Raw genomic sequence first — 22,047 nt, forward strand, 5'->3', positions numbered from 1 at the left:
ATATAGAAAAATTAAGGCAGGGTCTACATGTTTTGAATTGCAAGGCAGATGATAAGACCTATTATCCTTAGGGTGCCATGGCAGGAGAGGTGCTAAGGTCTGCCATTTTCCTGAAAGGATTATAGTTGATGACTTCTACTTTTTCCAAGCAGTTTGAGTGGCCAGCTGTGTTTGTTTCTCAGCCCAGTTTCATGAAGCCCCGGTGAAAGAATCTGAGGTCAGTGCAAAACAGGCATGGGGATGGGGATAGAGATGAATAAATGAATGAAGGAGTGAAAAAAGACATTTATTTATTTGTTAAGTACTCAGAGATAACTTCAAAAAGCAAGATGGACAAACTTTCATACTAATCAGGAAATATAAAACAGAAAGTTCAATTTTAGGGTAGCTTGCAGGTTCAAAGGGTACAATGTAAAGGGTGAATGACAGGGCCCTGGGGTTCTTTGGTTCTAAGTTTATAATGAAATGAAGAATAGCGAGGATTGCAGAAGATAAAGCTGATAATTTTGATGATATAAAAATTAAAGTTTTTGCACAAATAAACCCAATAAAGATAAAATTAAAAGGGAAGGAAATAGGAAAAGTCTGCAACAGATTTCTCTAATAAATGTTTCATTTTCAAAACGTGTAATGGATTCAAATTCGTAAGAAAAAACATTTTCCAATTGATAAACGACCTTACCATATAAACAAATAGTTCTCTGGGGAAGAAAATCTTTCAAATTACTATACCAAATCACTACTAATTAAAGAAATTCAATTTAAAATAGTTCTGAGGTTCTACCTAACATATATCAGGGTAACAAAAATGACAAAAAATACTGGAAGAGCTATGGGAGAGTGGATATATTGATGCACTATTGGTGAACCTGTTAATGGATACAACCATGATGGAAAGCAATTTAGAATTATGCACAAAAAGTTACTAAATAGTATGTTCCCTTTGGCCCAATTGCTAAGCTTATGCCCAAGGAAGATCAAAGAAAGTGGAAAAGGTCTTTTATGTACAAAAATATTTATAGCAACTCTTTTTTTGTAGTGATAAAAAGCTCAAAGGGAATGGACTGTCTATTGAGGAATGACTGAATAAATTATCTTATATGACTGTTGGAGTACTATTTTCTTGAAGGAATAAGAAAATTGATAATTTCAAAAACACATAGAAAAGCTTATGTGATATATAGTGAAGTAAGCAGAACCAAAGGAATAATTTCACCTATAACATTATAATATAAAAATGAACAGTTTGAGGACTTATAAATGATGAAGGATAAAATGAGCAAAACCAGAAGAACAATTTATATAATAACAATCACATTATCGAAAACAAACTTTGAAATCTGTGAGGACTATGATCATTCATGATTCCAGAGGACAAATGATGAAACATACCATCTATGATGGAGAGGAAATGGATTTAGGGTAGAATAAAACAAATATGTATTTTTGTATACAGTCATTAAAGAAATTTGTTTTTCATGACTATGCATATTTGTTATAAGAAACTCGTTTTTCTTTTCATAGAAGGGAAGTAGAAGGGTAAGAAAATAGATTTATGTTTTATTTTTTTTTAAAGATGTGGGGCAGTGCTAAAAATGTGAAATGTTGCTTTTCCTTTATGATTAGGTCATTTATATTTTTAAAAAACTTTTATCTTCTGTCTTAGAATCAATATTTGGTATTAGTTCCAAGGCAAAAGAGCATTAAGGGCTAGGCAATTGGGGTTAAGTGACTTGCTAAAGTTCACACAGATGGGAAGTATCACAGTCTAGATTTGAGAACAGGACCTTCCATCTCCAGGCCTGGTTCTCTTATCCACTAAGCAAGCTGCCTCAGATCATTAGATTATTAATTTTACCTAACTATTATATTTTGTTACAAGACCTCTTAGAAAATGGGTACAATCTGAAAACATTTGTAATGTAAACACAAAGTATATTAATAAAATTTAATTTAAAAAAGTTACAAGGATGTCTCTTTACTTGGGAGTAGGAAAGGAGAAGGAAGCTCTAAGGAAAAGTTAGAAACCAGAGGTGATCTTGAGTAAGAGAAGGGCTTCCAAAGTCTAATTGATGCTGTGCCTTTGAACTAGGGAACTTAACCTCACTAAAGGTATTCAAGTAAAACCTTAATGACCATCCATCAAGGATTCAATAGTGGGAATTTTTGAGGTAGTAAGTTGAAGAGGTTGGACCAGATGATCTCAAAGGGTACTTTTGATTCTAACATTCAGTGATCCTAGATTGCCTATATTTTAATTTTAGTTTTTATGATTCTGTAGCTTGATTATTATGCATTTATCACAATGCTAAACCTGTAGAAAATAGTTATAAAATACAAGACATAAGTAAAGGAAAATCCAAATAACGTGATAGCCCATGATTAAATGGTAACATGAATAGTAGGGCTAGGTAGTGGCTTTTGGAGAGCTAACCTTTGTAGGTTTGCAGAGGCTTATCACCAAAATATTTGCTACTGAGTGATAAATGTTTTGGATAGAACAGTTTATGAAACTATTTATTAAAATGTGTAGGAGAGATCGTCATCTCAGTACTTGACAGTCTAAGTCTGAATGACTGCATCTCCATTGATGAAGTCACATATATCTAAAGTATAGAAATATGAATGCTAGATAGTAAGGGATTTAGGAGTTAAGTGGGAGAAATCAAAATGGTCTCTAGTAGTTTGGGAAACTGACCTCCGGACCATACGCATACGTATGGTGTGTATCTTTAATAATCTGAATAACTGATTAAAGATTCTTAGATGTAGATACTTTCATTTAAAGTATACGTAAAATGCAGTTATCTTTCTGTTAAGAAAGAAGGCGAGGGGGCAGCTGTGTAGCTCAGTGGATTGAGTGCCAGGCCTAGAGATGGGAGGTCCTAGGTTCAAATCTGGCCTCAGACACTTCCCAGCTGTGTGACCCTGGGCAAGTCACTTGACCCCCATTGCCTACCCTTACCACTCTTCTGCCTTGGAGCCAATACATGGTATTGACTCCAAGACGGAAGGTAAGGGTTTAAAAAAAAAAAGAAGGCGATTTGTATTAAAAGACAAATAGTTAAACTTTTAGAATTGTCTCTGGATACTCACCCATCACTTTCTTTAAAATGAGAACATCAAAATTATTGCAGCTAATTATTTCACTAATTTCAAGTCTGTTTCTATTAAAAGTAAATATTCCACAAGGCAGCTAGATGGCTCAGTGGATAGAGAACCAGGACTAGAGATGGGACATCCCGGGTTTAAATCTGGCCTCAGATACATCCTTGCTGTGTGATTCTGGGTAAGCCACTTAACCCTCATTACCTAGCCCTTACTGCTCTTCTTCCTTGGAATCAATACATAGTATTTATTCTAATATGGAAAGTAAGAGTCTAAAAAAAAAAAGAAAGTAAATGTTCCAGCCAAAATAAAATAGAATGGTTGTAATCTCCTGGATGAACTTTTGATTTCTTTTTCATTATGAAAGACATTACACTCCCCGTCCCTGCTTCTTATGACTTCTACATACACTCATCAATGCATTTACTCAATTAGGTTTTTATGGTGAATTGGCAACAGAAGTTTGTAAACCATTCCTATTCTAACATTTTTATCCTAAAAAATTCTTTCTCCCACTGTTTTCCTTAGTAAATAAATAGACATTGTACAACATGACCCAGTGAAGCTTAGCTTGTTTTGTATGTATAACTTTGGATGCTTGAACAATAACAAAATGAGTGTCAGTAGTTCTCAATTTTAATGGTCAGTTCTTTATCCCCTGTGGTTCTAATTTGGAGGTTGGTTGTCATCAGTTAGACTTTAACTAGTTTTGGAAGTGAAGATGGTGAATAAGGAAAAAAGATTAAGGAAGAAGTCACGTTAAAAAAACAAACAAAAATGCCCAGAGTGATTACATTTCTTATGTATTTACAAGATATATAAAGACTTAAATTGTCCAGCATTATTAGGGGGTAGGGGGTGGGAGGAGTGGAAATCAGTTCATTTGATAAAAGAGCAAAAACGTATTGAGAAATGAGTTTATTAATAAGAACAGGAAAAGATATGTTATATATCATATTATAGATTCAATGGACTATTTTCAGCCATAGACTTCTGTTAGGTATTTGGATTTCAAGTATTTTTCATATTTTACCATTGCTTTTTCTATATCATGTTTGTTAAAGATTTTCTCATTGCCTTAAAGAAGTTGCTTTTTTCAAAATTTATTTGAACTTCTCTTTTGTGATTGATAGGTTTGAGCCAGTTTTTTTGTGAGATAAAGAACATTGGTTGTAGTATATTAGAGGCTCCCTAAGAGAGTATTTTTTATCTCCCCTCATCCCAAGGAATTTCCTTATCTTATTTATGTCCTTATTATATTTCAGCCATGTAGAGACTTTTAATGCTATTAACTGGTAGGACTCATTTCATTCATTGGTGCATTTTAAATATATCTTCAAATGCAGCTGATTCTGTGTGCTGTTTTTTTATTTGCTGAAAAATGGAGGCTTTCTGTATTCCGAGTTTTAGAAATTATTTTTTAGCACATCATTATTGTGATTATTTTTATAGTGTTTGAGGCAATTTGATAGATTTTGCTAAAGGAAAGAAGTTGAGGAAAAGCAGGAATTAAGAAGAAGAGGATATTTTTCTTTTGTTGCATCATTTACTCTTTATCTTTGAAATTTTAAAAATAAATTTTGTGTATGAGGTATCAGTTTACTGATTATTGGTTACATTTTTGATGTTACTATGACATATGTCAAGATGTTTGTTTCTTTTTAAGAAAAAAAAAGTACGAAATCATCTGATCAGATCTCAGGTCTGCTGCTCAACTATCAGTGTGGTTCTGGATAAGTCAATTCATTCAGGAGAAATTTATACAGAGCCTATTATGTGCTAAGCTCTGAGGATTGAAAGACAATAGTGAAATTATTTTTGCCATTTAGAATTTTCTATTTTATTTCAGAGTTCCCAAACTTCTGTGGTTCACAGCATCCTTAGTGCCTCTGTAATTTATTATTTTTTTTAATCCTTACCTTCTGTCTTAGAATCAATTTTGTGTATTTCTTCCAAGGTAGAAGAGTGGTAAGGGCTAGGCAATGGGGGTCAAGTGACTTGCCCAGGGTCACACAGCTGGGAAGTGGCTGAGGCCAGATTTGAACCTAGGACCTCCAGTCTCTAGGCCTGGTTCTCAATCCACTGAGCTACCCAGCTTCCCCCTAGTACTTAAGTCTTAACTATTTAGAATAGTTATAGAAAAAATAGTACTCCAAAAGAAAAAAAAAATTAAATTTCATTGTTAACCACAATTATTTATTATTGGATGTGTGAGCCTTAACTTCTCAAACCTTGCATATCATATTGGACATTGCTAGCCTTGTTACCTATGATTTTTTGGTGAGGCACTTGATTTTTCTCATAGTAGTCACTGAGCTTTAGTACTTAGCAATTAGATATTCTTCTAAAAAGTTTGAGAAGTTATTATGTAGCTGCAACTATAAGTAACAACAATATATCACAATATTCACTTAGATCTAATGTTGAAACTGTGAGCTACCTTGAACTAATGAGATATTGATGTATTTCCCTGAAAATTTAAACTAGTCAACATATCCATTTGATGCCTCTGAGTTTGCAGTAGCACTTTGGTACAAAGTTTGGGAAGCTTGTTTTTTTTTTTTCTTTAAAACACTATGTATATAGAAAAGTAAATTTCTCCAGAGAGGGTGCTGGCATCTAGAGAGTATCAAGATGAGTTTCCTTTTGGAGGTGATACTTGAGCTGACCTTTGAAGGTGAAGGTGAATAGGGTGTGCATTGTAGGCCTGGGGACATATTGTATAAAGATATACTTTACCTCTGTAGGGCTCAGTTTCTTCATCAGTAAAATGAGGGTATTGAAGTAGATGACCGCTGAAGGCTCTTCCAGCTTTGAATCAATGACCTCTGATCTATGTACATTGAGATTTGGAGTCTTTTGAATAGGTTGGGCTGCTCTTGAGTGTTTTCATGTATTTTCCTATGACCTTGATTCAGAAGAAAGGGGATTGAACCAAAAAATAAATAAGAATGAAGTAAGGGAAGTGAATGAAATGTCAGAAAAATTAGAGTTAATAGATATCTGGAGAAAATTGAACAGGGATAAAAAATAATATATCTTCTTCTCAGCAGGACATAGTACATAATCAAAGATCAACCATGAGCTAGGGCATAGAAACATTGCAAACAAACAAACAAACAAACAAACAAAAAAAGAAACATTGCAAACAAATGCAGAAAAGCAGAAATACTAAATGCAACTTTTTTTCAGATAATAATGTGACAAAAATTACAATTAATAAGAGTTGTAATGATTAAAATTGGGGTTTTGACTCAATAAGAGAGTTATAAAGTTATTGTGGTCGCCAAATTTTTTTTTTAATTTTTAAACATTATTTTATTTGGTCGTTTCCATACATTATTCACTGGAAACAAAGATCATTTTCTTTTCCTCCTCCTCCCCCCCACCTTTCCCTCTCCCATAGCCGACGCACGATTCCACTGGTTATCACATGTTTTCTTGACTCGAACCCATTTCCCTGTTGTTGGAATTTGCATTATAGTGTTCATTTAGAGTCTCTCCTCAGTCTTATCCCCTTCCAACCCTGTAGTCAAGCAGTTGCTTTTCATTGGTGTTTTTTACTACCACAGTTTATCCTCTGCTTGTGGGTAGTATTTTTTAGATCCCTGCAGATTGTTCAGGGATATTGCATTGATATTAATGGAGAAGTCCATCATCTTCAATTGTACCACAATGTATCAGTCTCTGTGTACAATGTTTTTTTGGTTCTGCTCCTTTCGCTCTGCATCACTTCCTGGAGGTTGTTCCAGTCTCCATGGAATTCCTCTACTTTATTATTCCTTTTAGCACAATAGTATTCCATCACCAACATATACCACAATTTGTTCAGCCATTCCCCAATTGATGGGCATCCCCTCGTTTTCCAATTTTTGGCCACCACAAAGAGTGCAGCTATGAATATTCTTGTACAAGTCTTTTTCTCCATTATCTCTTTGGGGTACAAACCCAGCAGTGCTATAGCTGGATCAAAGGGCAGACAGTCTTTTATCACCCTTTGGGCGTAGTTCCAAACTGCCCTCCAGAATGGTTGGATCAATTCACAACTCTACCAGCAATGAATTAATGTCCCCACTTTGCCACATCCCCTCCAGCATTCATTACTTTCCATAGCTGTCATGTGGTCGCCAATTTTAAAGTATAGCTTAAGTCAAAATGACTTTTAGTAGCTTTTATTTACAAAGAGGTGGAAAGTGGAAAATGTAGATAAAGAGACAGATTCTTTACAAGCCTACCAGCCCTAAGAGCTTCTCCAGTGAAGCAAATCCTGGTTCAGTACACTGGCAGGAGGCTTCCTCATGAAGTCTATAGCCAGAAGTCCACCAGCTCAGCCTCCTCCAAAGATAAGGCAGGGATCTCAGCCATTCACCTAGCAAGCCCATGCAGGATCCAGGGAAAGAGTCTCCTCCAAAGCCAAGGAAGCAAAGAGTTTTTCTCCAGCCCGGCTAACCAATGCATAGTGAGTGACTGAATCCTTGGGATGGCCTTTTTAAAGCAGTTTTCTTGATGTCACTTCCTGATGCTCCCCAACTTTATAGGAACCAACCATAGCCTCCTAATTTGCCTAGCACTGCTGGAGGTATGGGTGGGGGTTTGCAGTGACTTTTGGACGTATCACTGTAGTAAGTGATTTGTGAACTCTTCGTACTTAATGGTTAAGTAGGGATGCTTTGAGTTCTTGATTGACTTAAAGGTTGCTGATAGATTTCATTAAAATAGAGAGAGAATTCCATCTTCACAGAGTCCATGGAAAGGCAAATTTAAATTAATTGGAAACTAAATAATCTAATTCTTCAAAACTGGTAGGTCAAAAAACAAATCATAGAAACAATTCCAGACTTCATTAAAGCAGATAACAATGAGGAGACAACTAAAAAAAATTGCAAAAGAACAAATCCTCAGGTGAAAAGTTCTAAAAATTAAAGGAGAAATTAATAAAATTGAAAGTAAAAGAATTATTGAACTATTAAAGAACAGGAGCTGGTACATTAAAAAAAACAAAGTACTGGTAAATCTAATTTTAAAAAAGATAATCAAATTAATAATATCAAAAATGAAAAGGGCGATTTAACCTCTAATGAAGAGGAAATTAAGACAATTATTAAGAGCTACTATGCTTAATTATATGGCAACAAATAGGATAATCTAGGTGAAATTGGTGAATATTTACAAAAATGTAAAATGCCTAGATTAACAAAAGAGGAAATAGAATAGTTAATTCCATCTCAGAAAAAGAAATTGAACAAGCCAACAAGGAACTCCCCAAGAAAAAATCTCCAGGGCCTAATGGATTCACAAATGAATTCTATCAAACATGTAAGGAGCAACTAATCCCAATTCTGCACAAAGTATTTGACAAAATAAGCAAAGAAAGAGTCTTGCCAAATTCATTATATGATACAAAAATGACTGATTCCCAAACCAGGAATACCCAAAACAGAGAAAGAAAAAACAATCTTCTTAATAAACATAGATTCAAATATCTTAAATAAAATACTATTAAAGAGATTACAGCAAGTTATCACAAGGATTATACACTATGACCAGGTGGAATTTATACCAGGAATGCAAGGCTGGGTTAACATTAGGAAAACCATTTACATAATTGACTATATCAGTAACCAAACTAATAAAAATCACATGATTTTCTCAATAGCAGAAAAAGCCTTTGACAAAATACAATACCCATTCCTATTAAAAACACTAGAAAATATAGAAATAGAAGGGTCTTTCCTCAAAATAATAAACAGTATTAATTTAAAACCATCAGCAAATATCATCTGCAATGGGGATAAGTTAGGAGCCTTCCCAGTAAGATCAGGAGTGAAGCAGGGATGCCCGTTATCACCATTATTATTTAATAATTGTACTAGAAATGCTAGCTGTAGCAATTAGAGAAGAAAAAGAAATTGAAGGCATTAAAGTAGGCAGTGAAGAAATTAAACTATCACTCTTTGCAGATGATATAATGGTATACTTAGATAATCTGAGAAAATGAACTAATAAAAAGCTAGTGGAAATAATAATTTTAGTAAAGTTGCAGGGAACAAACATGAATCATCATCATTTTTATTTGTTTCCAATGAAAATCAGCAGCAAGTGTTAGAAAGAGACAGAGAAACTTCATTAAAAGCACTCAAACTCAGGAATTATATGAACACAACTGCAAAAGACTTCACACACTTGGAAAAACATTATTTGTTCATGGATAGGATGAGCTAATATAATAAAAATGACAATCCTACCTAAGCTAATTTTCTTTTTCAGTGCTATGCCTATCAAACTACCAAGAAACTTTTTTATTGAATTAGAAGAAAGAATAACAAAGTTCATCTGGAAGAACACAGATCAAGAATGTCAAGGGAATGAATAAAAAAATGTGAAGGACAGAAGAAAGGGGAACACCTAAAAGGGGAAGGAAAGTAGGAAGATTAAGATGAGAAATGTATTAATTTATATCTCCTTTTCAAAACTTTTCTAGTTTTTCTCTTTTATTTTTATTTTTTAATTAAAAAAATTAAAAAAAAACCTTTCTTTCCATCTTGGAATCAATACTATGTAGTTTTTCTCTTTTAAATGCTTTGATTTGACTTTTTAGGAAATCAGATTCTTTGTTACTATGTAATTTAAGACAAGTTAAGTTGTAAAAAGACAAGGGAAGGATTTTTCTGAGGAATCATATATATATATATACACACATATATATGTTTATATACAAGTTTGTAATTATATTTGAATTATTAGTACCAGTGACTTAAACTTCAGACTGTAGAGGAATTATTTTTATAGGTATAAACAGCAATAACAAATATGAATATTATCAAAATATAAGATTCTTTACCCTATGGCAGTTTTATGTAGATAAATACTTCCAGTTCAAAAAGAAGAGTATTTGTAGATGTTTTCAGAGCACAGAATAAATTGGTTAAAAATATAAAGAAATGCCTTTGAAAGAAACAGAACTCACCTCACAAAGTAAAAATAAAGACTGACAACGAATATATGCTACTATTAGGTTTGTTGAATGTAATGAAAGTGATTTAATTCCAGATAGAGCTTATGAAAGACCAAGAAACAAGATTAGAATCAGTTGGACTTCTTTACAAGTTGTGAGTTGGTTATGCTCATTTTTATATTTCAGATAGGTCATTCTGGATGTAAGATGGAAATTTTCAGCAAATAAATGATTCAGTTACATAGAGTTTTAGGAATGGATTTATGATATTTCTGCAGAATTAGATAATTGTTGGACAGAAATTACAGAAAGGTAAGTTTTAAGGAGCGCTTGAGTGTATTGATTGATGTAGATCATGCAGTAAAATGATGAGAACTGTGCAACATATCACTCTTGGTTGCAAAACTTTAGTGCAGGAGCCCTGTGTATTTGTAAATTGAGACCCCTGCTGGATTATTATTCCAGGTTCATGTTTCTAAGGCTTTGGACTTTGAACCTCACACTGATGCATTTATCTTCAGTGGTCAGCTAAAGGACATCATTATCTCAAAGCATTTGCAATAACAGCAACAACAGCAACAACTTTACTTAGAATTTGCAGAGTATTTTAAGGTTTGCAAAGGCTTTACATGTTATCTCATTAGAGCCTCACAGTATCCTTGTAAGGTAGGTGCATTCCATTCAGTTCTGTAGATTCTAGTGGAGGTAAAGTAGTCTTTTGTTACTCATATTTCCTTTCTTTTATGTGAAGAGCTTCCTTCACTTTGATGGCAAAATTTGTTGTTACAAAAATTTTTTGATTTAGCTACTATGTATCTGAAGTACTGGTTTTAGTTGGTTATTGCTGTGTTTTTCCTGGGGATTATTTGTGGATTGTTTTGCAATACTTTTGTTTTCTGTGTTCAGAATTTCTTGGGCAGTTTACATTTATATTTCTTGCAATATAGTTTGAATTGTCATGTTCTTCTAGAAGACTTATAATTCTTTTAAAAAAGTATTTAAATTTTTTTTATTATTTTAATTTTAAAATATTGTTCCATATTTACATGATTAATTTTCTTTCCCTCTCTTCTTCCCTTCCCCCTCCCAGAGCCAACAAGCAATTCCACTGGATTGTTCAAATGTTATCCTTGATACCTATTTCCATATTATTCATTTTTGCTATAGAGTGATTTTTTAAAGCCTAAACGCCAAATCACATACCCATATATACATGTGATAAGTAATGTCATATGTTTTTCTTTTGCATTTCTACTCCTATAGTAGAGTAACTCACAATGTGGTTAGCATTCTTTCATATAAGTCCTTCAGGAGTGTCCTGGCTTATTGCATTGCTACTAGTAGCAGAGTCCATTACATTGAATTGCTCCACAATATTTTACTTCCTGTGTTCAATGTTCTTCTGGTTCTGCTCATTTCACTCTGCATCAGTTCATTGAGGTTCTTCCAGTTCATATGGAAATCCTCCAGATCATCAATTCATACAGTACAATACTATTCCATCACTATCATATATCATAATTTTTTCAGCCATTCCCCAATAGGACAACCCTTTATTTTCCAGTTTTTTTTGTCACCACAAAGACTGCAGTTACGGATATTTTTGTACAAATATTTTTCCTTATTATCTCTTTTGGGGTACAAAACTAGTAGTGGCATTTCTAGAACAAAGGGTATCCATTCTTTTAAAAACCTTTGGGCATAATTCTATATTGCCTTCCAGAATGGCTGGATTAATTCACAACTCCATCGGCTATGCATTAGTGTCCTGATTTTGCCACAACCCCTCTAACATTTATTATTTTTCTTTACTGTTATTTTGGCCGTTCTGCTAGGTGTGAGGTGGTACTTCAGAGTTGCTTTGATTTGCATTTCTCTAATTATGAGGGATTTAGAACACTTTTTCATGTGTTTATTGATAGTTTTTGATTTCTTCATCTGAAAACTGCCTATTTATATCCCATGACCATTTGTCAATTGTGGAATGGCTTGATTTTTTTTTTTTGTACAGTTGACTTAATTTGAGAAATGAGACCTTTGTCAGAGGTTTTTTAAATAAATTTTCCCCCAATTTGTTGCTTCCCTTCTAATTTTGGTTGCATTGGTTTTGTTTGTACAGAAACTTTTTAATTTAATATTATCAAAATTGTTCATTTTACATTTTGTAGTGTTCTCTATTTCTTGTTTAAATTCCTTCCTTTCCCATAGATCTGATAGGTATACTCTTCTATGTTCATCCAATTTGTTTTGGATTTCCCTCTTTATATTTAAGTCATCTACGCACTCTTGAGTTAATTTTGGTATAGTGTGTAAGACGTTGATCTAAAATTAATTGTTTTCCAATTCTCCCAGCAGTTTTTGTCAAATGGTGGGTTCTTGTCCCAAAGTCTAGGATCTTTGAGTTTATTGAACACTATCTTTCACCCCAAATCTATCCCATTGATCCACCTTTCTATCTCTAAGCTAATATCACAGGGGTCCCCAAACTTTTTACACAGGGAGCCAGTTAGACTGTTGGAGGGCTGGACTATAAAAACCTAACCCTAACTCTAACTAGGCAACAGAATACACAGTTCGGAATCCCCTCCCTCAGATTGCCACTCACCATGGCAATGTCTTCCATTGTGCAGTCACATAATCCTTTGCGCGGTGCCTCATTCTAATCAGGCAAAGGATTATATCACCAGAAATAGTATGGTACGTGAGCGACACCACGCTTTGTGGTGCTGCCACATACAGTGTTCCTCTCACTGACTACCAATAAAAGAGGTGCCACTTCTGGAAGTGCGATAGGGACTGGATACTTGGCCACAGGGGGCCTCATGTGGCCTGCAGGCCTTAATTTGGTGACCCCTGCAATATCATATAGTTTTGATGATCACTGCTTTATAGTATAGTTTGAGATCTGGTAATGCTAGGCCTCCCTCCATATTTTTTCATTAGTTCCCTTTGTATTCTTTTTTTTTATCTGTTAACAGTTTTATTTTTTTATGTTAAATACCATGGGACAGGATTGTAAGGATGAAAAACTCAGTCAACAACTGCCTCACAAGGGATAAGAAAAATTCTGCCATGATATTAGCAAAGGTAAAGGAGAAAATTTACACTGTAAGAGGCACCATTTCCCCACAGAATACCTCTTGGCATATTCCTGAATGAGTGGGATTAGCAATCTAAATAAATCATATTTCAAGAGGTAACAGCAACAGATAAAATTTAAAGGGATTATTAAAATAACATTTACAAGACTGAACAATTCTTGAACTCTTATTAAAACCACAAAGAAAGAATAATTCTTTATTTATGAATTTCATAAAGGATTGAATGTGCAACTGACACCTCCTATTGATGATCTGATAATATACAATTTGTCCAGTAGCTGAACAGTTTGTTTTTATTGTGTTTTCTAACAGTGAGAGATCATTAAAGGCAAAGCCTATTATGACGCTGTACACAAAAAAAATGGTCACTGTGGGCCATACTACCAATGAAATGATAGGTAAACAAATCTTTTTCTGGTCAAGAAAAAAAAGGAAACAGCACTCTGCATGCTTCACTCTACAAGATGAATTTCCCTAAAAAGAATCCAATGAAAATGGCTGCAATTACAACAAGAAGTGAAGGAATCACGTTTGAGCTTGGTTTTTCAATCTGTGATACCTTTCTGAGCTTTAAACCTTCATCCCTCAGGTGTCGATTTTCTTCCGATAATTTCATCATTTCTCCTTGAAGTCTTTTACATTCTTCCATTAGTTTTTTTGTTTCAGTATCATTGAGTGAAAGACTACTATGCTGCTTTATCAGGGTTCCATCTGTTTTTGGATGAGGTTTAGGAGCCTCCATATCAACCAATTTATCATTTTCAGTGGGCATTTCAAATATACATCTCAATTTAGAATCCATCAGTTCATCAGGTTTTGCTTCTTTCCACACAGCATCCATATCTGAAGTGTTTGTTGGAGCAAAAATCATCTATCTGTACCATGAACTTGTGTTTACTCTTCTCATTTGGATCGTAGTCAAAAGGCTGTAGCATTACTGAAACAGTTACAGTCAACCCTGGTTCAATAATTCCACTGTTCGGCCTCACACAGTACCGACAAAGTGCTGTTGTCTTCACTTTGAAACATACTTTTCTGTCTGATGGATTTCGAAGTTTAAGGTTTGTAGTGACTACATCTGTGAAGGGGCATTTAAATTTGAGGTCTGTGGGCGGGTCGAGGACCAGGATCTGCTCGTGCTTGGCCATGGCCCCAGTAGTGGCTGCCATCGGAGAGACAGCGCAGGGGCTCCCTTTATATTCTTGATGTTTTGTTCTTCCAGATGAACTTTGTTTTAATTTTTTTCTATTTCTATTAATTTTTTTGGTAGTTTGATAGGTATAGCTCTGTATAAGTAAATTAATTTGGGTAGGAGTGTTATTTTTATTATATTAGTTCATCTTACCCATGAGCAGTGAATGATTTTCTAGTTGTTTAGATCTAGTTTTATTTGTGTGAAGAGTGTTTTGTAGTGCTGTTCATTATAATTCCTGAATTTGTCTTGGCAAGTAGATTCCCAGGTATTTTATCTTGTCCAGAGTGATTTTAAATGGAGTTTCTCTTTCCAACTCTTGTTGACAAGTTTTGTTGGAAATATATAGTAATGCTGATGATTTTTAATTATTTCCACTAGCTTTTTAGTTGATTTTCTTGGATTCTCTAGGTATACTATTATGCCATCTGCAAAGAGTGATAGTTTAGTTTCCTCATTGTCTACTCTGATCCCTTCAATTTCTTTTTCTTCTCAAATTGCTACTCTTGGCATTTCTAGTACAATATTAAATCGTAGTGATGATAATGGGCATCCCAGCTTCACTCCTGATCTCATTGGGAAAGCATGTAACTTATCCTCATTGCAGATGATACTTGCTGAGGGGTTTAAATAAATGCTGTTTATTATTTTGAGAAAAGATCCTTTTATTCCTATATTCTTCAGTGTTTTTGATAGGAAAGGGCGTTGTATTTTGTCAGAGGCCTTTTCAGCATCTATTGAGATAATCATGTGATTTCTCTTAGTTTGATTGTTGATATGGCCAATTATGTGGATGGTTTTCCTAATATTAAGCCATCCTTGCATTCCTGGTATAAATCCCATATGGTCATAATGAATAATCCTTGTGATAACTTGCTATAGCCTTTTAGCTAGTATTTTATTTAATATTTTTGTATCTATGTTCATTAAGGAGATCAGTCTATAGTTTTTCCTCTTGGTTTTTGATCTTCCTGGCTTGTAGCATATTTGTGTTATAAAAAGAATTTGGTAAGACTCCTTTGCTTAATTTGTCATATAGTTTGTAGTTGTTCTTTAAATGTTTGCTAGAATTCACTTGTGAATCCATCTGGCCCTCGTGATTTTTTTTTAGGGAGTTCCTTGATGACTTGTTCAGTTTCTTTTTCTGAGATGGAATCTGTCATGCAGTGGGTATGTTATGGCTTCAAAGAGGATTTTTAACATCAGTTGGAAAATGTATTGCAAATGCAGAAATAATTAATGAAGATCTTTTTGCTCTTCAGCTTCCCGAAATCCTAGCTGTAGTTAATTGCTCTGCCTATACAAATGGAACTGAACCTGTCTCTAGAGGGAAGTACCAGGCAGATAGTGCTGCAAAATTCACTGCCTTAGAAGGGCCTCAATTAATTTTAACTTTGGCAATGAGTAATGATTCAAATTTTTTACTTTCCTATAATGAAAAGGAAGTGGAAAATGGGAACAAAACTTCAAAGCAAAAGATTAATGGAGTATGAGTATTATCTGAAAGAAAAACCCCTGCTCCCTAGTAGTTTTTTTTTTTTATCACCAAATATGACAATCTGTGTATAAAAATAGTCACTTTGGCACTCAGGGCGTTGTAGACCCTGTTAAACGTGAATGGATAACCCCTTAGACTAAAGAATGTGCTGCCTTCTCCACTCGCCACAGATATAACCAATACACATTTTGTGGCAAAGCATTTGGTGGACACCCTGTGGCTTACACATCTTTTAAACATCTGCAAATTGATTTCATTACAATTCCAAAAGCTGGACATTATAAATTTTGTCTAGTCATAGTAGATCAGCTAACCAGATGGCTGGAAGAATTTCCTACCACCCAAGCCACAGTGGGTTTTGTTGCCAAGGTACTGTTAAAAGAGATCAGTCCTCATTTTCACCTATCAGCACAAATTGATTTGGACAGGGGAATTCATTTTATGATTCGGTCCTGTCTAAATTTATTCCTGTTTGGGGATAACTCCTAAATTCCATGTACAGTATCATCCCCAGAGCTCAGGCCCAGTTGAAAGAATGAACAGGGAACTTAAAACTATGATTGGCAAATTATGCACTCAGACTCATTTAAAATGGCCTGAATTTCTCCTTCTAGTTCCAAGCAGGCCCAGGGGAGATCTACACATCTCACCATTTGAAATTCTTTTTGGACATCCTCCTATGCAGGCTAAGCCTTTTCTCTCCTTCTTATACGTCACTACTAGGGTGGAGGACATTTTATATTGCTTCTTATATATAGCAATTGCAGATCAAATTGAGAGAACTCCATGAATCCGGAGCTACAGTACAAGCAGGACCAATGGACTTTTCACTTCATTATCTAAACCCAGAAGACAAGGTATACGTAAAGAACTTCAAACACAATGGAGCAACTCAGCCTGTCTGGGAAGGTCTGTTTCACGTCCTGTTAATCACTCCAACGACTATCAAAAGTAGAGAAATGGACTCTTGGATTCATTGCTCAAATGTAAAGAGAGTACCTTCTATTAACACTGATTGACTGTATCCTGTCACATATATTGGAGATAAACGTCCATAGACAAGTGGACACTGCTTTGCCTGACACATTGGATTTCTGAATTTTTAAAAATTATTACTTTTTATTTTCAATAGAATCTTTGATTTTTTGCTATTTCTTGTACTATAACCAATATTAATCTTTTTTTATTTTGCAGTAGAATAAGTTTAAAATATACATTTGCTGTAATATTTATGTATATACAAAAGTTTTAGACTATGGAAACCTGCCATTGATAAAATGCTATGGGACTTTGATTAATGATTGTGTCTGATTCTAAGAGAAGGGATTACAAAAGAGCTACTGCACAGTGTCAAGAAAGCACAGAGTTAATCTCTACAGTGCCTACGAGTACAAGGTCAAGGAGACCAATCAGTCCTGGTGGGATTGATGAGATCTGCACCAAGACAGAGGACTTGTTTGAGGTTCGTGGTTGCCACTGTTTGAGATATGTCAGAGACTTCCCTGTGCCACATTCCAACAAGTACCTAAGTTTGACTACCATCTTGGCTCCTTTATTCCTGAGAGTGAAGGTAAAATCAGACCAGGGAAATGTAATTCCCTAACCAAAATCTAGTCCTTTTTTCTCTCTTATAGTATGGCAACTTTCTGTAGTCCTGGCTGCCAATGGGAAAGTGAAATATTCATTATTCCTACAGATGTGTGGGACAGGAATTGCTTTCATTGGACTCTGATTCTGATTTAAGAACCTGTTATTGTAAAGGTTAAATGTAATGGTTGGACTTACATTATATGAAATAAAGTGGTTGCTGAAATTTTATATCTGAAGTTAGAATTTTATTTACCAAAATAGAAGGGAACAAGGTAGAGAAATGTGAAAGAGATTAGTGAAAATACCTATTCTAGTCCTCAACCAGGAGGGCTGGTAGTGTGTAACCACATGACCTCCTCCAAAATGGAAACTAATCTCTTAGGAAACTAGGAAGGGAGTTAGCTTTTTTACTCATCCAACAAAATAGTATAGGAGTCAGAGTCTAAGTTGAAGTCATGATCCATGCTGCAGTCTCCAATGAAATTCCCTTGGAGACAGTCTCCAGGAGACCATTCTCCTCAAGACTCTACTTCACAAGACAGCCCCAGCTGAAGGATTTTGTGGTTTTTATTGCCATTTCCTCTCCCTTCCCCTTTTCACAGGGGCCAATCACAGTTTCCAGATTGTCAAGCACTGCCCAGGGGCAGTGTCTGTGGTATTGACTTCTCACCTCTAAAGGTGTTAATTTTCCTCCTAGGATTCACATGTTTCTGAGTTGTCACCCAGTTTGAATTCACACGTTTCTGAGTGTGTGAACTCTTAAAAAAAATTCAAAAGTTTCTGGCTGTTTGAATTAGAAAAAAGGGTGGAGCTCTCTCAAGTATCTTGCTGGCTTCTCACCTAGCACTAAGTAGGGTATAAATTCACTAAGTCTTTTGGGAGCTCCTCCATCTAGTTCAATCTTGTGTTGATTAAATCAAAAGGTAGACAAAGGAGAGTTAATCCTGTCTTCACAATTTAGTGAGGTATTTAAGTTAGTGTTAACAAAAGTTTTAACTCTAACTAGGCAAAGAGAATAAAGGATTACCTTTTCACAAGTGTAAACTCAGAAAAGACAGAGAATCAAGAATTTCCTTTCATATTATGTATCTATTTTTGTCTACTCAGAAGGTTTATATATATACATATATTCTGGGTTTTATTTTGATTTTCTTTTCTCCCCCCAAATTTAATTTTTCATGTTTTGGTTTTTCTTTTGATACTTGATTCATACACCACATAAGTTTAACCATGTATCCTGAGTTGATCCAGTTGTTAGTCAACAAACTCCTCAGAGGGGATTGTATAATTTTCATAAAATAAGATTTAAAATTTTTTGAGAAAAATTTCAGGAAAAGAAGCTTACTAACTCCTTGAAACTAGAAAATGAACTGTTTGGAGAAATTGCCATAAAGAAACCTACATGGCATCAGAAGATCCAGAATGAACTTTAGGATGTAATTGATTGGATTGAAGGGGTTTGAACACATTTATTCTGAATGTAAACTCTTATGCCAAAGGGGACTGCCCTCTTAATTGTATTTTTGTCAATGTGCCTAGCAAACATTGGTTTTGCTCTTTCTCTTCTATTTCCCTCTTATCTATAATCATTTTAGTTTCCTCTTAGAAAGTGCACTATTGTATGCACCTTTAACTAGAAGATCTTTAGAAATAAAAGTCAGTTATGCTAAGTGATTCATTAGGGAGACTAATCTCCCAAAGAATCACAGGGAGTAATTGTGAAGATAGGATTAACTCTCTCCTTGCATGTTTTTAAATTAAGCAACCAAAAAACTTTTAACACCCCTACTTAATGCTAAGTAAAGGAGTTCCAAAGCCATTTACTAAGGTGGATAACAACTTGAGAAGTGACTAACCACCTCCTGGGCAGTGCTAAGCAAATTGATAGACTGCAATTTGTCCCCATAAAGTGAAAGGAGGGACAGGAATTGATGTGGATAAAGGACTATAATAAGGCTTGAACTTCCTGTACAAGGATCTTCGGCTTGAAGCTTCACTTTGGGGCTTGAACTGGGATTTTGGCTCTTGAACTGCTTCTGTTAAGACTGCTCCTGGATCTTCTCTTGAAGTTCATCTTCGGTGAGTGAGTAGCTGACCCTCCTTTCCTGACTTCTGGAGAGATTAGGTCTAGCGAGACCTTGCCCTCTTGGAGGAGGCCACGTAGGTGGATCCCTCATTAATTTACCACCGGGTCCTCTGGTTGAGAGTTCGCTCTGCTGGGGTTACTCTGAACAGCAGAGCAATGTTTAGTGTGATAGACTAGACATTTTCTCTACCCTCTTTTTACATTTTCTACTTTCACTCTTTCCACCTCTTTATAAATAAACTACTGAAAGTCATTTTGACTTGAGCTATAATATTTTTAAATTGGAGACCACTATATTATTTTAGAATTCTCATATATTTAGTCAAACCCTAAATTTGATTCCTTACATGGGCAAACTCCTTGAAAAGACCAATGTATGATAGGTGCCTCCATTTTTTTCTCCTATCACTCACTTCTTAACCCCTTTTAATCTGGCTTCCAATCTAATCGTTCCACTGAAACTGCTCTCTAAAGTTACGAGTGGGCAAACAATTGGAAAATGAGGAGTTGTCCCTCAATTGGGGAATGGCTGAACAATTATGATGGTGATGGAATATTATTGTGCTATAAGCAATGATGAACTGCTTGATTTCTAGAAGAAGAAAGGCCTATGTGAACTGATGCTGAGTGAAATGAGCAGAGCCAGGAGAACATTATCCATAGTAAATGAAACATTGTGGGAGGGTCAAATGTAATAGACTTTGCTACTAATAGCATTGCAGATCTAAGACAACTCTGAGGGACTTATGAGAAAGAATGCTATCCACATCTAGAGAAAGAACTGTGGGAGTAAAAACCCATAAGAAAACATGACATCATTTGTTTATTTGGGTATTTAATTTGGGGTTTTGGTTTTAAAGGATTGCTCTATTACAAAAATGAATAATATGGACATCGGTTTTGATAATACATGTATTAACCAGTGGAATTGCTTGTCAGCTCCAGGAGGAGGGAGGGAAGAGGGAAGGTAGAGAGCATGAATCATTTAATCTTGGAAAAATATTAAAAAATATTATATTAATAAAATTAAATTACTAATAACCTCCTAACTGCCAAAGTCAGTGGCCTTTTAAAAATTCTTATCTTTCTTCACCTCACTGAGGACTTAGAATCAGAAAGATTCATCTTTCTGACTTCAAATATGGCCTCAGACACTTATTAGTTTTGTGACGGAGCAAATAACTTAATCTTGTTTGCCTCAATTTCCTTCTCTGTAAAATGAACTGGAGAAGGAAATGACCATCCACTTCAGTATCTTTGCCACGGAAACTCCAAATGGGTCACAAAGAGGTGAATAGGCCTGGAAATAACTGAACAATAACAAAAATTGGAACAATTTTGTGATTTTCTCTACATGTATTCAGCAGCATGGGTGTGTAGTAGTGAAGTAGTGAAGGTAACAGATATGATCCAAGGCTGAGGCTTGGTAGGGCTCAGTAGTGATATGATAAGGGAGCCAAGGATGTAAGAGTTTAGTGTTCCCTTCCTATTACTCAATCTTCCCTCATGTTTTCTTATGGTTGATTATAGATACTGTCCAAATGAACAAAATTAGGAAGCATCTCTCATTTCTGCTCTTTAAAATTCCATCTGTCGTTTGACTCTTTCTTTCTTATTCCTGACTTCCCATTCATAAAGATTTAACAATTTGCTCTTATTGGCCATATGATTTATTGGAAAAATCAATTTCAGTAACTTTGTAAAAAGGCACTCAAATAGCAAGTTATAGGATAGTGGAAGCTTGGTTTTATACTTTTTTTCTTACTAACCATCCTCTCAGTATGAAAAAAGTAAATTGAGGAGGTAAAGGAAAGATTTGAAAAGGGTTTTTTTTTCTTTTCAAAACAAAGATTTCCTTAGCAGCTGCTCCTAGAATTGGGAGGAAGAGGAAATGCTGGAGTCAATTTTGCTTAATCTCGCCTGGTCTATCCCAAAGCCATCTTCATTTCTACCTTGCCTCTTCCCACTTCTTCCAGGTTTCTTGATGGGTCCTTATAGTAGAGTAATCTCAGTTCTCCTTCCTCTTGTCCTACTTAGCTTTCAAGAATTCCCACTAGGAAAATCCCCAGAGTGTTTGTAGGCAGATGTATTACTTTTATACCCTAAAAACATGTGAAATTGTTAAGGAGTAGAGCCAAACTTCTACTTCTTGCTTAGTCTAATGCAATTTTGGATTCATTAGAATGTAGAACATTGGGAGAGGGACTCTATAAACCCTGCCAATCATGTATTAATTTTATTTGAGCCTCTACAATCCTGAATAGTAAGTACAATTATTCCCGATCCAAATCTAGTATTCTATCCATTGTCAACCTACCATAGGGGACCAAAAAAAGTAATATTTTTTTAGAGTATATTTTCATAATTTCTAAAATTTACCTTCTTTGACAAGTAAAGTTATATTACATTGAATTTATCTTACTACACTTTGGGACAACTTCCTCAACTTTACTTTCACTGGTTCACAATATTCCCAACAGGCAGGGAATATTGTGATATGAACCATCAGATTCACAG

General features: G+C 35.0%; 2 protein-coding genes across 2 annotated transcripts in view; one reads left to right on the forward strand and one right to left on the reverse strand.

Moving 5' to 3' along the window:
- The window catches only part of ABL1 (ABL proto-oncogene 1, non-receptor tyrosine kinase), a 232,155-nt gene that overhangs the window by 32,830 nt on the left and 177,278 nt on the right, over positions 1-22,047 (forward strand). The gene's annotated exons all lie outside the window — the stretch shown is intronic.
- On the reverse strand, positions 13,019-14,346 carry LOC100013467 (vesicle-associated membrane protein-associated protein A-like). Its single transcript, XM_056812567.1, is given in 2 exon segments — positions 13,019-14,035; positions 14,037-14,346. Coding segments are annotated over 2 exon segments (711 nt in total). The 5' UTR covers positions 14,334-14,346; the 3' UTR covers positions 13,019-13,621.

This window comes from Monodelphis domestica, chromosome 1 (assembly GCF_027887165.1).
Source record: "Monodelphis domestica isolate mMonDom1 chromosome 1, mMonDom1.pri, whole genome shotgun sequence".
NCBI classification, from domain to species: Eukaryota; Metazoa; Chordata; class Mammalia; order Didelphimorphia; family Didelphidae; genus Monodelphis; species Monodelphis domestica.